The sequence below is a fragment of the Dendrobates tinctorius genome, unplaced genomic scaffold (genome assembly GCF_039654945.1).
Source record: "Dendrobates tinctorius isolate UK_male_01 unplaced genomic scaffold, ASM3965494v1 ptg000124l, whole genome shotgun sequence".
In the NCBI taxonomy this organism is placed as follows: domain Eukaryota; kingdom Metazoa; phylum Chordata; class Amphibia; order Anura; family Dendrobatidae; genus Dendrobates; species Dendrobates tinctorius.
In genome coordinates, this window is record NW_027361792.1 from 3,100,001 (window position 1) to 3,116,994 (window position 16,994).

At 45.6% G+C, this 16,994-nt stretch overlaps 1 protein-coding gene across 2 annotated transcripts in view; it reads left to right on the plus strand.

Moving 5' to 3' along the window:
* LOC141046910 (astacin-like metalloendopeptidase) overlaps positions 1-10,437 on the plus strand; it is a 15,951-nt gene extending 5,514 nt beyond the window's left edge. For both annotated transcript variants that reach the window (XM_073541709.1, XM_073541710.1), the window contains exons 5-13: positions 457-574; positions 1,399-1,577; positions 3,119-3,200; positions 3,828-3,955; positions 4,322-4,434; positions 4,860-5,073; positions 6,928-7,046; positions 7,894-8,116; positions 9,131-10,437. In XM_073541709.1, coding sequence (XP_073397810.1) covers positions 457-574; positions 1,399-1,577; positions 3,119-3,200; positions 3,828-3,955; positions 4,322-4,434; positions 4,860-5,073; positions 6,928-7,046; positions 7,894-8,116; positions 9,131-9,216 — 1,262 coding nt within the window. In that variant the 3' untranslated portion in view covers positions 9,217-10,437. The remainder of the gene's footprint in view (positions 1-456; positions 575-1,398; positions 1,578-3,118; positions 3,201-3,827; positions 3,956-4,321; positions 4,435-4,859; positions 5,074-6,927; positions 7,047-7,893; positions 8,117-9,130) is intronic.
* The last annotated feature ends 6,557 nt before the right edge of the window (positions 10,438-16,994 follow it).

Here is a 16,994-nt window from a genome sequence, read left to right on the forward strand (position 1 = left end):
GGAGGACGGCCAATAAAGAGGACTTGTTGAACGCACATCGGTTTCTGTCTCCAGTCTGTTTGCGGCGAAAAAGGGACCACCCCCCAGTCGGCACACGTACCTACACATCACCTATGGACACTGTGTGCTGTGTTTGGCACCATCCAAAATGGGGCTGAGTGGGGAATAATTAGTGTCTTTTTCTCTGGAGGACTGAGAATATTCAGGCATTACACACAGCCCATTGATTAAATTGAAAGCATGTAATACCGCTCTTCCCCTGCGGGGGAGCTGCAGGGAGATCTGATTGCTGGGGATTTCAGCAGCCGGACACCTTATTTTTGCGTTGGTGTTTCCCAGTGGAGTGGGTGAAAATCTTTATTTTCTAGTCTACTCCCCCCCCACTTCCCAGCAAAGTATGTTTGCTCACGATTAGTGGGTGATTAATGTTTGCCTTTTTGCTTGTTTTCCTCTCAGCTAATTACGAGAAGCGTTTAATTAAAACGGCCTTGGAGGAGTTTTCTACAGTGTCTTGTGTGCGATTTATAGGAAGAACTTCTGAGACCAGCTACATCAGCATTGAAAACACCCCGGGGTAAGAGTGACCTGTAGAGAAGTCGTGCTGGTTTTAGTGCAAAAGGATCATGTATATTAACAGGTTTTTATGAAATAATTGTTACAAAATAGCCTGTGCCACTTATCCATCTTTCCCCCAATGCAACCTCCATATTTACATGGATCCTCCTCACGCTCAGCAGACCGTTTGCTTTTAGGGTGTGTGCACACGCTGCGGATCCGCAGCGGTTTTGGTCTTGCGGATCCGCAGCAGTTTTTGTTGCAGTGTACAGTACCATTATAAGCTATGGGAAATGAAAACCGCAGTGCGGATTTTTCAGCGCGGCTTTGCTGCGGTTTCAAATCCGCAGAAAGAATTGACATGTCAATTCTTTCTGCGGATTCCACTGCAGTTTGCCTTCTCCTCCATTGTAGAGGTGATAAACCGCAGGGCTAAACCGCAGGCTAATCCACAGGTAAACCGCAGGTTTTTTGACCTGCGGATTTTACTAAATCCGCGAGGAAAAATCGGCAGAGCATTCCGCAGCGTGTGCACGTACCCTTAAACTCCTAATCCAAATTCCTCTGCCCATCTCCATGCACTGCCCACCCACCCCAAATGGCCTCTGAGGAAAGGTAGTAGCCACAAGGCGGCTCTGGCTCTCGTCTGCCCTCCCCTTGTTCTCCTCTGTCACATGTATGCATGCCATATAGTCTTGCAGTCACAGCGCCCACCGGACTCTTTTGACTTGATGAGAAATTGCTGCGATATCCAACTTCAAAGAAACATCGTACTTGTTCATTTATGATGGAAACTAGACGTGTGCAAACCAAGACAAAATTCTGGTTTTATTTCTTGTGCAGCTGTTGGTCCTACATTGGCAGAAATGGATTTGCGCAGCCGGTGAGCCTCCAGTCTACAAAATGTCTGGGCTACGGAGTGATTCAGCACGAAGTGATGCACGCTCTCAGCTTCAACCATGAGCATACCAGACCGGACAGGGACAAATATGTGGACATAATGTGGCAGTACATCTCCCAGGGTGAGGATGTGGCTCTACAGTTGGTATAACACCTGGTGGCCCCTTTTACTTGGCCAATCTGGTGACGCCAGGAGCATTGCGCATGGTGGTCTTTGTCTGGTACAGCTCATGCATGCACCTTGCACGATGGCTTATGGGAACGGTGTGCTACGGCTGAGACATTACATGTGACTGACCATCCTGTGCCGTGCTATAGCAGGGTGTGAACAACATATCGTGTCTGGCCATTAATATTGGATTGGTGGTGACCCGACTCTTTGCCCTCCTGCCGATCCACTGTTAGGGGTTGCAAGGGAATAGGGCTGAGTTGCAGTACCAGGCGCCGCCACTAGTAAGCTTGGCGCAGCGCTGCATCAAGTGATCGGCAGGGGGGTTTTGCAGTTAGAGCACCGCTGATCTGAAATTCGTAGTCTATCCTATCTTACATTCTGCTACCATTCCGGGTGACACGGCTGCATATGTCATATTCCAGAGATCAGGGGCGGCTGTATGAATCCACATGCAGTGAGCTCTCGCTAATGGTGACTGCAAAAAAAAACTTACTGAGGTAGGAATACCTCTTCAAATTAAGTGGCTGATCACTCACTGGGGACGCAACCTAGACACCCCACCAAAGTTGAGAATGCAGGAGCCGCTGGACATGGCGGTCCATACTCAGCCGTGAATGTGACACCAGGCTGAAGCCTTTCTGCGGCCGGATACAACTGACAATATGGTGGCCGATGGCAGCACAATTTTGCATGAAAACAAAGGCATTGTGTTCAAAAAAGGTTAGCTTCTGCCCTTACGATCATCCAGGGGTTAAAGGGTCACTGTTTTAAATTTTTATTTCATAAATCAGTAGTAGACATGGATATAAAAAACACTTTGCAATATCAGAGAAATCTGCTTCTTCTTCCTCCTCCTAGACAGATCATTCGCTCTCAATTCAGGTGTAAAATCTGTGAAGACTGAGACCAGCTGTCATATCAGTGATGTAATAAAGGGGGGGAGCTAGAGGCTGATGCATACTCGGGGGGGAGGAGCTAGAGGCTGATGCATACTCAAGGGGAGGAGCTAGAGGCTGATGCATACTCAAGGGGAGGAGCTAGAGGCTGATGCATACTCGAGGGGGGGAGCTAGAGGCTGATGCATACTCAAGGGGAGGAGCTAGAGGCTGATGCATATGCAAGGGGAGGAGCTAGAGGCTGATGCATAATGCATATGCAAGGGGAGGAGCTAGAGGCTGATGCATATGCAAGGGGAGGAGCTAGGGGCTGATGCATATGCAAGGGGAGAAGCTAGAGGCTGATGCATATGCAAGGGGAGGAGCTAGAGGCTGATGCATATGCAAGGGGAGGAGCTAGAGGCTGATGCATATGCAAGGGGAGAAGCTAGAGGCTGATGCATATGCAAGGGGAGGAGCTAGAGGCTGATGCATACTCGAGGGGAGGAGCTAGAGGCTGATGTGCACACACAGGGGGAGGAGCTAGTGATATAGATCATTCTACAGACCTGACGACAGTTACTATGTTACTCATCCACCGGCTTTTTGCTTACAGTCAACCAAGGAGATTTCCGGAAAGACAATGGGGACACTCTGAACACGGCCTACAACTATAACTCCATCATGCATTATAGCAGGTAAGAGCAGGCTGGGGAGTTACACGGCCCACTGGCCGCCCTGACTTCCTTCATTCCCTGAAGGGCGGCCCCGTTCCCCACTTTGCACCATACATCTACACTGGAAGTGTCGACTCATACAAACATCCCTTTCCCTGCGTCCTAGTCATCTCTCTTTCCCTCTTGTCTGGTCCAATCTCTCAACTCCTTTACTCTGACCTGGTCTGTCGTAATGGCGACTGTAAATCAGCTCACTGTAGCGCACGTCCATCCTACTACAGGTTCGGGCACCAAATCTTTCCCTTCACTGCCTTCCTGGGTCTTATAATTAGTAAGTGAGCCACAGCTTTCACCTGACCTGGTGTCTTCTCCAATCACTTCCCTGAGGGAACAGGCACTTCTCGCTTGTATTTACCCCATAGATGACAACTGGTGGTCAGACCCTTTTAATCACCATTGGACTTAGTCAGAAAATCAGCTGCTTTCTATTGTTTTTTTTTAGCTCTTTTCTTTAATTTATTTAGAACATGAACCTTCAATGTAAAGGAGGCCAGACCCATTGGATGTTGTTTTTTGTGGTTCTGCCATAGCCAGAGTGACTTTTGTTGTGACTTTTCCAACATCCTGTTCTCATGTGTGATCCCATAGCACGACCTTCACAAACACCAGTGGAAAGACAACGATTGTACCCAAGCCGAACCCTAAAGTGTTCATCGGACAGCGCTACGGACTCAGCGGCCTGGATGTGGTGATGATTAACAGGCTCTACGCTTGCAGTAAGACATTAGTAGAATGGCTTCTTCATGCTGTGACCTGGATGTTTGGGTGCAGTTGACTCCATGACCCCCTTGTCTTCTCCAAGTGAGACTCCTGGCTTTATCTTTTGGGTAGCAAAGCTGATGCTGCGCTTATAATCATGGCCAAATGTCATCTCTTTCCAGCAAAATCATCTGTTTGCATAGGTTCTAGGAACGATCCTTGAGATTACCCTGTAAGGCCGGTGGGGTGGAATAGTGGTCGCCCCAAGGAGCATTCATCTAATACAAATGGCCACCTCTCCCCATAAGTTTCCTTGCAATCCTCTCCTCCTCTGCTGTAAGATCTCCTTCCTCTCCAAGTTTATGGTTCCTTCTTCTTGACAGATCTGTGCAGGACGAAGATACTGGGGACATCGGGAACCTTCTCTTCCAGTGATGCGTCCCCATCACTGGCCAATGACAACTGTCTCTGGCTTCTTCACGTTCCTTCCAACAAGGTGAGGTGTGTGTTGATGGAGGAGGATGGACGTGCCCTACTTCTCTGCTATCCTCCTCCTCCTGTGAGGCTTTACAGCAGCTGCTTGGCACAAGGCTCTCAATTGTACCACAGAGCACATTTGCGCGCATACATACTGATATCTACAGCACTGATGGGACCCTAGAAATCTAGCGGCTCACCATGTAATGGTCGTTCTCAGTACAGTAGACCAGATCACATCCATTTCAACAGGATCTGATCTGTAGTAGTGAGAACGGCCTCTGCACAGTAAGGTGTGGTGCTAAAAGTTGGCGCGTATGCCTAAGGAGGCAGCCCTCTTGGTGGGGAGTCCCTGTGCTCCACATTTGCTCAAATCTGTGCATGAGCTGGAATGGTAAAGGTGAATGTTGGCATTTCTAACATCCGTTCTGCTAATTTCTCCAGCTCTTTCTGCAGTTCGACTTGTTCAGCGCCTCGTCGACCAATTGCAACGCTGAAATCATTGTGTACGACGGAGTCACGAAATCCAGCCCAGCGCTAGCGACCATCAGCCCAAACCAGCCGCATCATGCACTCATTTCGTCAGGTTTATTCCTGCTGGTGGAATATATAACTGATCAGAATTGTTCCAGCAGCTTCCGCGCGTCGTATAACGCAGGTATTGGTCTAATTATCGACGTGGAAGGACTTTTGGATATAGATTGGTGACAGCTGAGGCATTGATAAGATCTACGGCGATCAACCGGATTGCAGCGTTGGTCGGCAAATGTGGGGCGGAGAGTGGAGTTCTCGCTGTAAAATGTTATTCCCGGTACAGGTCATGCATATGGACTTGTCGAGTGAGGACGCCCACATCACATTTACTAATGGGCAAATATTCTGTGGCACCTTCCCGTCTTTTAGAAAACTGATGAAGATTATAGGCAAACTGTTGGGTTGGGTTTCATACTAAAATTTTACCACCCTTTTGCCTGCCACCTAAACAACTTCCTAAATGTGTTGCTGGCTCGCCAATACACCCTGGGGGGGGGGAGGTGACGTTACCTTTATCCAACCAGCCTGATGATAAAAGCCCCTTTCTCAGCTGATGACGTTCCCTCTGTGATTCACATCTGATAAAGCTTGTACAATCGCCATTCATGGAGGTGATTGCGCATTTGCGCTGCTGAGTAGATTGTACTTGCTAAACTTTTTCTAGGGCAGGGATGCAAATTCTTTCCTCCCCGTATTGTTTCAGAAAATCTGGACAAGTCTGGCAAAGTTGGGACTGTTGACAACTATTGTGAAATGCGCATGCGCCAGCCTTTAGCTTTGGTGTGGCTGATGTCCTCAGCCATATGGAAAGGGGCTGTATTATCAGGCTTGCAGGAGACGCTGAAGATGACCCAGGTCTTCCCAGGAGACCGCTCAGTGAGGTTCTTAGGTGTGATGTCTTGTGAGGATGATGTAAAGGTTTGGCAGCAGTTAGGTATCCTGATCAAGGCCGGAACAAATTATTTTGGTGCCCTAGGCAGATGAAGCACCTTCAGCCCCCAAGTAAAGTGGGTCAGAGACCCCCTGATGTACACCCTCCTCCCCTTTCGATGGGTGAGGTTGCAAGCTCTGATGACCTTTTTCAATAAAATTGTTAATTTTTTCAACCAAAAATACCAACAAATATAGTTTGCAACAAATATAATGATGGTTCTGGTGCCATATTCCTGTACTGATGGTGGTCTTGGCAATGTATTCATATTCTAGTGATTGATTTAGGTTCTGTAAACATCATCAGTACATAAATAGAACACAGAGCCATCAATAAAGCACCAGTACAATCACTAGAACTGACATCAGTACACGAATACAGCAACAGAACCACCTTCGGTAACTAAATGCAACAGCAGTGCCGCCATCACTACATAGATACAGCACCAAACTTAGTACAGAAATCAATTGTATTGTCAAGTCAAGCCCATATGTGTTTGTATGTCATATCATAACCTACAACTCCCAGTATATCCTTCACTCCCAGCATCTCCTTATCATTGTTATCAGACTTCAGACCATACAGGAGCTACAGTACTGAAGAGGCATATTCAATATCATAAAATTAAATCTCTCTCCATACCATGACCTCAATACGCCCCTTATGAGGTGTGTATGTGATATATGCATCACAGACGCACATATAGTATTATATCCACAAAAGCCCCCCCAATATACTCTATGATGTCCACCACCATCTTCTATACAGTATGAACCCCCCATATGCTATATAGTTTGATGTCCTCCAATATAATGTCTCCCATATAAGACGATGTCCCCCACAGCCCCTGTTGTCATAGCGCACATTCATTGGCAAAATAATGAATGTACTCTCCTAACTTGGGCTCCCCATCCATCGTGCCGTTCAATGTCCCCTGCATCCACGACCTCGAAAGTCAGGATGCCAAGGCTCACAAATAAATATATAATATATATATACACACCAGTGGGTCTTTTTTATAAAACCGATCTATTTTTCATTTTACAGTGACTTCCGGTGGCACTTTTACTTCCAACAATAGTTTTGTGGCCTCGCCGAAATATCCAAGCACCTATCCCAACAGTGTCCTGGACACCTCTATCATCTTAGCTCCCGTTGGGTTCATGGTGAGTAGAGGCATTTTTATAGATCGGTTGTTGTGGATCCTCTGAAGCTCCATACTCCCCTGTGTAATAAACTCCATACGTCCCACAAGTCTAGTGGACTGGTTCCAGTGGCCTACGAAATTGATAGGGGTTGAGGATCATCGATGTATAAAAAAAATTTGACCCCCTTGCAGGTTCTGCTTGACAACATTGCAGGGTAAGCTGGGATCTGGTGGGGCCATTGACATCTGTAAATTTAACTTCTGATAGTTTAATTTTTAATTTTTTTTTTCTTGTCCAAATTCTTTAATTGGGAAGAGAATGCGCCAATCATTGTAAGGTCCCAGTAAATGCTAGAAAAGTCACTTATCAAAATTTTTGTCAGTCGAAAAGATACCCCATTGCGTAGTTCCCACATCTCTGCATAAGGAAAGTAGTTTTTTTTCTTTGCTTCCCGTGCTGTCACTTTTCAATACTTGGAGAGAATGGATTTAATATTGGAAATGAGCAAGTTGAGATGTTATTTGGCCAAATTCATGGAAATTTCTGAAGTTGCTAGCAAATCTGCCATTTTTCATTGTTTTAATACCCAGGTGATTTCTTACCAAGAGTCCCATTACCAGATCATAACATGGCTGGTTTTATGAGACTTGAATTGGTGGAGTACCATATGCGAATAAGCATCTATAGACTTGTAGGAAGCCATTGTATGGCCACGTCCAAGAGACCTTATTTCGCACTGGCTTCCCTCTTGATGTCCTTCTCTCCTGGATTCTTGTCACGGCCGTCATGGTGGCATCGTCTGCTCCCTTTAGGATGGAGAGTACAAGTTTTCCATGATGTTTCAGACATGTTCCTTTTCTTCCAGGTGTCCCTAAATTTCATGTTCTTTGACCTTGAGTCGTCTCCATCTTGCTCCAATGACTTCTTGGTGATTAGAGATGGTGGTGATACCAATTCGTCCATCATTGGCACTTATTGCGGAAAAATAATGGGTTTAGTATTATCATCCACTGGAAATATGATGTTGCTCCAGTTCTCCAGCAATGTTCAGACAAATGGAAAGGGCTTCAGGGCCGAATATAGTTTTGGTAAGCTTTTACATTCTTTTTATGATAAAGGGAAGGGATAGGCTTGGTGAAATTGTTGTCTTTCCTCCGGAAGCTGCAGGAGCGGTCATGTCTGATGAAGCATCTCAGCCGCTTTCACTTCAATGGAGCTGAGCTGCAATACCAGACACAACCCATAGACTTTTGAGGATGGGGGAGGGTTTCAGAAGGAAAGCTGCCATGTCTTTAGTAATAAATTACTTTCCAGATCATTGTGTTCCAGTTTTACCAAAGAGCAGAGAGTTTACATCTGGTCTTGTGTCATCAAAAATATAGACTAGGTGGAATAGATGTTATATTGTCTCAAGGTTCAGCCTGACCAGGTCAAACTGGGCAATGCACACGTCAAAGACTTGGGTCAAGTCTCTTTGAGCAGCGTGAGGACCATCGGAAAGACATAGTCCACATGTCAAATTTGGGTTTCTTGAGGTGCTTTCCCGAAGAAATGCGTCTTCTATCCATACAGAACTTGTGCATATCAACTCTTTAAGTCAAATGTAAATTAAATCTACCCTTTAAGATTTGAAAAAAATTATATGTGAGCCTTGGTTAACCAAAACCATGATGCAGGTGTCTTGGCCACGTGGAAGACACCAATGGTGCCCAATGGACCCCAGTATAGGTGTAATGGATCCAGTGGTGACTCTAGCAAGTGTGTGGTCTTGGTGCAGTAACAGTCCTAGGTTGTAAGAGGAGGTAGTGTAATGCTAACTTGTGCAGGCAATTCTTACCACCCCCTACCCCATCAAAGTGGCTTGTTTTTGGAGCGGGGCAATGCTTGTACTCGGCAATATGGGTGCAGAGTCGTAACCGTCCAATAAACGGGCGCTAACGGCACTGCCAAGATGAAGAACACTATGGCGAAAACCAACAAAAAAATCTTGTTGGGAGCTTTTTTTCGTCTCCTGTCATGCAGACTTCCACGTTTCGAGTCCAATTATTAGCCATACATGCGAGGATAGTATCGCTAACTCGTACCCTTTTCTTCTTTTGCAGTGCCGCCAAACACCGACAGCCAAAGACTACAAAAAACAAATAGTAGCCGAGCCCCGTGGTCTTATGAAGAAAATGTGAATATTTAAAAAAATATATACAATGATTTTAATGGGTGTCTACTGGAGAGGAAAGTAGCTTTCACCCCTCTCCCAACTTCCAGTGTCCAGTCCCTGTAGAATATTTAGATTTTTACGAATATATTTTAAGGAAAAAAAAAAACAGTCTGCGTCTTCATAGCACAGTATGGAATTAGGATAAGGCAGACTACAAGACGCACCTAGGTTTTAGAAGAGGAAATAGAGGGAAAAAAATTTGAAGCAAAAAATGTGGTCAGCTCTGTACTTAGCTCCTATCCTGATATATATGGTCCCCCTCATCCCTATCCTGGTATGTAGGGCCCCCATCTCGACCTAGTATGCATGGGCCCCATCCCTATCCTGTTAGGAATGATTGCCCTCATCCCTATTCTGGTATGCATGCCCCCTCATCCCTATCCTGTTAGGAATGATTGCCCTCATCCCTATCCTGGTATGCATGCCCCCTCATCCCTATCCTGTTAGGAATGATTGCCCTCATCCCTATTCTGGTATGCATGCCCCCTCATCCCTATCCTGTTAGGAATGATTGCCCTCATCCCTATCCTGGTATGCATGCCCCCTCATCCCTATCCTGTTAGGAATGATTGCCCTTATCCCTATCCTGGTATGCATGCCCCCTCATCCCTATCCTGTTAGGAATGATTGCCCTCATCCCTATCCTGGTATGCATGCCACCTCATCCCTATCCTGTTAGGAATGATTGCCCTCATCCCTATTCTGGTATGCATGCCCCCTCATCCCTATCCTGTTAGGAATGATTACCCTCATCCCTATTCTGGTATGCATGCCCCCTCATCCCTATCCTGTTAGGAATGATGGCCCTCATCCCTATCCTGGTATGCATGCCCCCTCATCCCTATCCTGTTAGGAATGATTGCCCTCATCCCTATCCTGGTATGCATGCCACCTCATCCCTATCCTGTTAGGAATGATTGCCCTCATCCCTATTCTGGTATGCATGCCCCCTCATCCCTATCCTGTTAGGAATGATTGCCCTCATCCCTATCCTGGTATGCATGCCCCCTCATCCCTATCCTGTTAGGAATGATTGCCCTCATCCCTATCCTGTTAGGAATGATTGCCCTCATCCCTATTCTGGTATGCAGGGCCCCCATCTTGACCTAGTATGCATGGCCCCATCTAGTCCTAGTATGCATGACCTCATCCCTATTTTGGTATGATTTGCCCCCATTCCCATCCTGGTATGCATGGCCCTATCAGAAAACATTTAAAATAAAATTACACTTACTTTCCGGTGCTCCCTCGCAGCATCTTGTTCCAGTGCCAGCAGCTGCTTTATGCTTGTAAGCAGCGCATGGCAGGGACGTCATGCACTACTCACAAGCAGAGCACAGTTGCTGGAATATTCAGTGCTCTCTGCCCACACAATCCCGGTGGGGTATTCCTGCAGCTTCCCTTCGGCTTACAAGCAGCGCATGACGTCATTGCCATGCGCTGCTTGCAAGCATAAAGCAGCTGCTGGCATCGGAATAAGATGCAGCGAGGGAGCGCCGGGAAGGTAAGTGTAATGGTTTTTTTTTCATGTTTTCTGTTTTGGCCATGCATACCAGAATGGGGCCAATCATACCAAGACGCTATTAAAGAGAAATTGATATTCATTGCCCTCCATGCCCATGGGTATGGAATGCAGCGTATATTCATTTCTCTCTAGCAGCGGGCACAGGAGTTAGCCACAGCTGTCGTCTCCAGCCGCCTGTGAACCGCTACTCTGTTGATGCCGCTTCCCCACCTCAACCAGATTAGGGACTATAAGGCGCATCCTGCATTTTCCTCCCTATTTTTGGAGGAAAAAAGTGCGTCTTGTAGTCCAAAAAAATACGGTATATATTAGAAATGGGGAAACTCGCTATAACCAAAAGTATTTAAGTTCAAATGGCATAAAAGACATCGGGCAATGGCCACTTCGTCTACTCCCTAACGTGCTCCGGACTGGTGGCCGTGCCCTGCTGCACACTTGCAGTGCGCCCGTCTTTTGTGATGCCCAACATGATCTCTTCTCTTCTAATCAAATGAGCTTTTTAGATTTTTAAACCAAAATTCTGAATTCTGTGCTGATTGGCGGCGGATTCACATAGTGTGTGGCTAAACTTTCACGACTTCGTTCTGCCGTATAAACGCTCCATGACGTTCCAATGGCTCAGTCCCTGAACGGCCAAACAAGATGTGAGCCCGGTCCTAATTCTTCACAGCATTTTAGCCTTCTGTGTTAATCCTACCGCTCTGCAAATAGCATGACCTGTAATTTGACTGTCTGCAGCCTCCACCCTTTGGCCTGTTTCACACATCAGTTTTTTGAAATCCGTCAAAATCCGCCGTTGTGCAAAAAAACCGGATCCGCTATTTTGAGTTGCATTACCGGCGGATCTTGAGGGATGGCCATCCGTTCGATCGGTTTTTTTGCGGATCCGTCAAAATTTTGGCGTCCGCCGACATACCTGAACGGACGCCTCTCTCTCTCTCTCACAGCTCACCTCCTCCTCCTTTACAATAACTGATAACTCCTCCCTATATACAGTAGCTAACACTGTATACACCCGCAGGAGCATCAGTTACGAGCAGGGACAGAACATGTTTCATGGCCCATTGGATCAATGTTTTGAATCACAAGAGAAAACAATGCAACAAAGTCATTTGTTGGTGGCCCCTCCATGGTTCTGCAGGTTCCAACAGCTGGCTGTGGTTGTCCACCTCTTCCTCAATGGACAACTTCCCATTACTAACCGCAACGCGTCAGAATGTTTCTTTCACACTCTTTTCACATGTGTAGTTTCACACTAGCGTTTATTCGACGCAGCGCACGGCGCCGCTAAGCCCCGCCCCCTGCCGGTTCCCTGCCCGCCCCATCCGGTCATCGCCGCCTACTATGGCACATGGACACTTGCGATCTGCGCACCCTATCTTTAGCATAGGGTGCGTTGGCCGTGTGCTAGTAGGATTTTGGCGTGCGCTGCGCACTTTTGAAGGTGCGCCTGTGCGCGCCGAATGCAGCATGTTGCATTTCGGCGCGCACGGCGCACCTTCAAAAGTGCGCATCGCACGCAAAAATCCTACTAGCGCACGATCTGCGCACCCTATGCTAAAGATAGGGTGCGCAGATCGCAAGTGTCCATGTGCCATAGTAGGCGGCGATGACCGGATGGGGCGGGCAGGGAGCCGGCAGGGGGCGGGGCTTAGCGGCGCCGTGTCGAATAAACGCTAGTGTGAAACTAGCCTGAGATGAAACTCTGCCATGCTGTTAAGTTACTTTGCATGGTTTAAAAAAAAAAAAAAAAGTGTAATAAGTTCAATCGTGATATCGGAGAAGATAAACGGGCAAAAGGTAAAACCGTAATTCATGAATCAATCTGTCCTAAAAGAGCATATTCCAAATAAGACTGCACTGATGCTTTGTAAAGTGGTCGCATTATACCGCCAGATTACTACACCCAGATCCTTCTCTACAAGTGACTCTCCTAGTTTTACTCGCCATAGAACATATGGTGCCGACAGAGCATTAGCGCCCAGATGCATAGCTTACATTTATCTACAGCGAGCCTCATCTGCCATGTGGATGCCCAAACGCTGTCGTCAGCTGGTAACTAATGAACATCGTCCATAGACTGCGCTGCACTACACGGCTAGGTGTTCTCTGCAAAAATAGGAACAAAACTATTACCGTAGTCGGAGTCCTGTCTTCTATATCAACATTAAATAAGTGCAATTACAGTGGACACCACACTGAACATCGGTCTCTGACTGTACAGAGGGTGCGGAAAGTATTCAGACTTCTTTAAATTTTTCACTCTGTTTCATTGCAGCCATTTGGTAAATTCAAAAAAGTTCATTTTTTTCTCATTAATGTCCACTCTGCACCCCATCTTGTCTGAAAAAAAAACAGAAATGTAGAAATGTTTGCAAATTTATTAAAAAAGAAAAACTGAAATATCACATGGTCCTACAGTTGTGGCCAAAATACTCAGTTTCTTCCTGAAAATGATTGCAAACACAAATTCTTTGGTATTATTATCTTCATTTAATTTTTCTTAAATGAAAAAAACACAAAAGAGAATGAAGCAAAAAGCAAAACATTGATCATTTCACACAAAACTCCAAAAATGGGCCAGACAAAAGTATTGGCACCCTCAGCCTAATACTTGGTTGCACAACCTTTAGCCAAAATAACTGCGACCAACCACTTCCGGTAACCATCAATGAGTTTCTTACAATGCTCTGCTGGAATTTTAGACCATTCTTCTTTGGCAAACTGCTCCAGGTCCCTGATATTTGAAGGGTGCCTTCTCCAAACTGCCATTTTTAGATCTCTCCACAGGTGTTCTATGGGATTCAGGTCTGGACTCATTGCTGGCCACCTTAGAAGTCTCCAGTGCTTTCTCTCAAACCATTTTCTAGTGCTTTTTGAAGTGTGTTTTGGGTCATTGTCCTGCTGGAAGACCCATGACCTCTGAGGGAGACCCAGCTTTCTCACACTGGGCCCTACATTATGCTGCAAAATTTGTTGGTAGTCTTCACACTTCATAATGCCATGCACACGGTCAAGCAGTCCAGTGCCAGAGGCAGCAAAGCAACCCGAAAACATCAGGGAACCTCTGCCATGTTTGACTGTAGGGACCGTGTTTTTTTCTTTGAATGCCTCTTTTTTTCTCCCGTAAACACTATGTTGATGCCTTTGCCCAACAAGCTCTACTTTTGTCTCATCTGATCAGAGAACATTCTTCCAAAACATTTTAGGCTTTTTCAGGTAAGTTTTGGCAAACTCCAGCCTGGCTTTTTTATCTCTCGGGGTAAGAACTGGGGTCTTCCTGGGTCTCCTACCATACTGTCCCTTTTCATTCAGACGCCGACGGATAGTACGGGTTGACACTGTTGTACCCTCAGACTGCAGGGCAGCTTGAACTTGTTTGGATGTTAGTCGAGGTTCTTTATCCAACATCCGCCCAATCTTGCATTGAAATCTCTTGTCAATTTTTCTTTTCCGTCCACATCTAGGGAGGTTAGCCACAGTGCCATGGGCTTTAAACTTCTTGATGACACTGCGCACGGTAGACACAGGAACATTCAGGTCTTTAGAGATGGACTTGTAGCCTTGAGATTGCTCATGCTTCCTCACAATTTGGTTTCTCAAGTCCTCAGACAGTTCTTTGGTCTTCTTTCTTTTCTCCATGCTCAATGTGGTACACACAAGGACACAGGACAGAGGTTGAGTCAACTTTAATCCATGTCAACTGGCTGCAAGTGTGATTCAGTTATTGCCAACACCTGTTAGGTGCCACAGGTAAGTTACAGGTGCTGCTAATTACACAAATTAGAGAAGCATCACATGATTTTTCGAACAGTGCCAATACTTTTGTCCACCCTCTTTTTTATGTTTGGTGTGGAATTATGTCCAATTTGGCTTTAGGACAATTCTTTTTGTGTTTTTTCATTTAAGACAAATTAATTGAAGATAATAATACCAAAGAATTTGTGTTTGCAATCATTTTCAGGAAGAAACTGAGTATTATCTGACAGAATTGCAGGGGTGTCAATACTTTTGGCCACAACTGTAAGTATTCAGACCCTTTGCTCAGACACTCATATTTCAGTCATATGCTGTCCATTTCCTTGTGATCCTCCTTGAGATGGTTCTACTCCTTCATTGGAGTCCAGCTGTGTTTAAGTAAACCGATAGGACTTGATTTGTAAAGGCACACACCTGTCTATATAAGACCTCACAGTGCATGTCACACCAAATGAGAATCATGAGGCCAAAGGAACTGGCCAAGGAGCTCAGAGACAGAATTGTGGCAAGGCACAGATCTGGCCAAGGTTACAAAAGAATTTCTGCAGTACTCAAGATTCCTAAGAGCACAGTGGCCTCCATAATCCTTAAACGGAAGAAGTTTGGGACCACCAGAAGTCTTCCTAGACCTGGCCGTCCAGCCAAACTGACCAATTGTGGGAGAAGAGCCTTGGTGAGAGAGGTAAAGAAGAATCCCAAGATCACTGTGGCTGAGCTCCACAGATGCAGTAGGGAGATGGGAGAAAGTTCCACAAAGTCATCTATCACTGCAGCCCTCCACCAGTCGGGCCTTTATGGCAGAGTGGCCCAACAGAAGCCTCTCCTCAGTGCCAGACATATGAAAGCCTGCATAGAGTTTGCTAGAAAACACATGAAGGACTCCCAGACTATGAGAAATAAGATTCTCTGGTCTGATGAGACGAAGATAGAACGTTTTGGTGATAATTCTAAGCGGTATGTGTGGAGAAAACCAGGCACTGCTCTTCACCTGCCCAATACAATCCCAACAGTGAAACATGGTGGTGGCGTCATCATGCTATGGGGGTGTTTTTCAGCTGCAGTGACAGGATGACTGGTTGTAATTGAAGGAAACATAAATGCGGCCAAGTACAGAGATATCCTGGATGAAAACCTCTTCCAGAGTGCTCTGGACCTCAGACTTGGCCGAAGGTTCACCTTCCAACAAGACAATGACCCTAAGCACACAGCTGAAATAACAAAGGAGTGGCTTCAGGACAACTCTGTGACCATTCCTGACTGGTCCAGCCACAGCCCTGACCTAAACCCAATGGAGCATCTCTGGAGAGACCTGAAAATGGCTGTCCACCAACGTTCACCATCCAACCTGACGGAACCGGAGAGGATCTGCAAGGAAGAATGGCAGAGGATCCCCAAATCCAGGGGTGAAAAACTTGTGGCATCATTCCCAAGAAGACTCATGGCTGTACTAGCTCAAAAGGTGCGTCTACTCAATACTGAGCAAAGGGTCTGAATACTTATGACCATGTGATTTATCAGTTTTTCTTTTTTAATAAATTTGCAAACATTTCTACATCTCTGTTTTTTTTTCAGTCAAGATGGGGTGCAGAGTGGACATTAATGAGAAAAAAAATGAACTTTTTTGAATTTACCAAATGGCTGCAATGAAACAAAGAGTGAAAAATGTAAAGGGGTCTGAACACTTTCTGTACCCTCTGTATGTCACACACATCTGCTGTATTACTTACGGGACATCAATTTGGGGATTTATTCTGATGTCATATTTGTGTTTGGGAAATAATATTTCTAATATTTATAGACTAGATTTTACATCATCATAACATATAGAAAGGATAAATCAATGACCGTCAGGACAAGCGGTGATGAATGTAATATGAGAAATCATTGTGCAATTATTACAACGAAGTCTACATCCAGCAATCGCAGGGTTAATGATCCGAGCTGCCGACGCTTCTGTCTCTGGAGGATTCCCAGGTTCATAACAGAAAGTAAAGGAGCCGTTCTGGGACGTTCTCACCTGTAAGGTGTCATTAAGGCCACGTCGTCTCCCGCCCAAATAATTACAGAGAGAAGTAAAGGAGTAGAGAGTAAACACTGCAGTCACAAGAGAAAAGACAGAGGCGGAGGAAAAGATATCAGTGCCCACAACTACCCGAAAACCAAAAATCACAAGTATTAATAAGATAGATAGATAGCGGGTGCCCAGGTCTCCCCAGCAATTCATCCAATATTTGCCAAAAGTTCATAAAAGGCAAAAAGGAAGGCAGCACTCCAAAAACTTTAAAAAAAATAAAGTGGATTTTATATCCACTTTATTTTTTTGAAAAGTTTTTGGAATGCTGATTTTCTTTTTCCATTTTAGATAGATAGCAATAAAAAAAGCATGGAAGTTAAAATCCTGAAGTGCTAGGAACTACCTGGTCACTTGGCATTATTCCCCTTCTTCTCCCTCATCCACTTCAGTGGG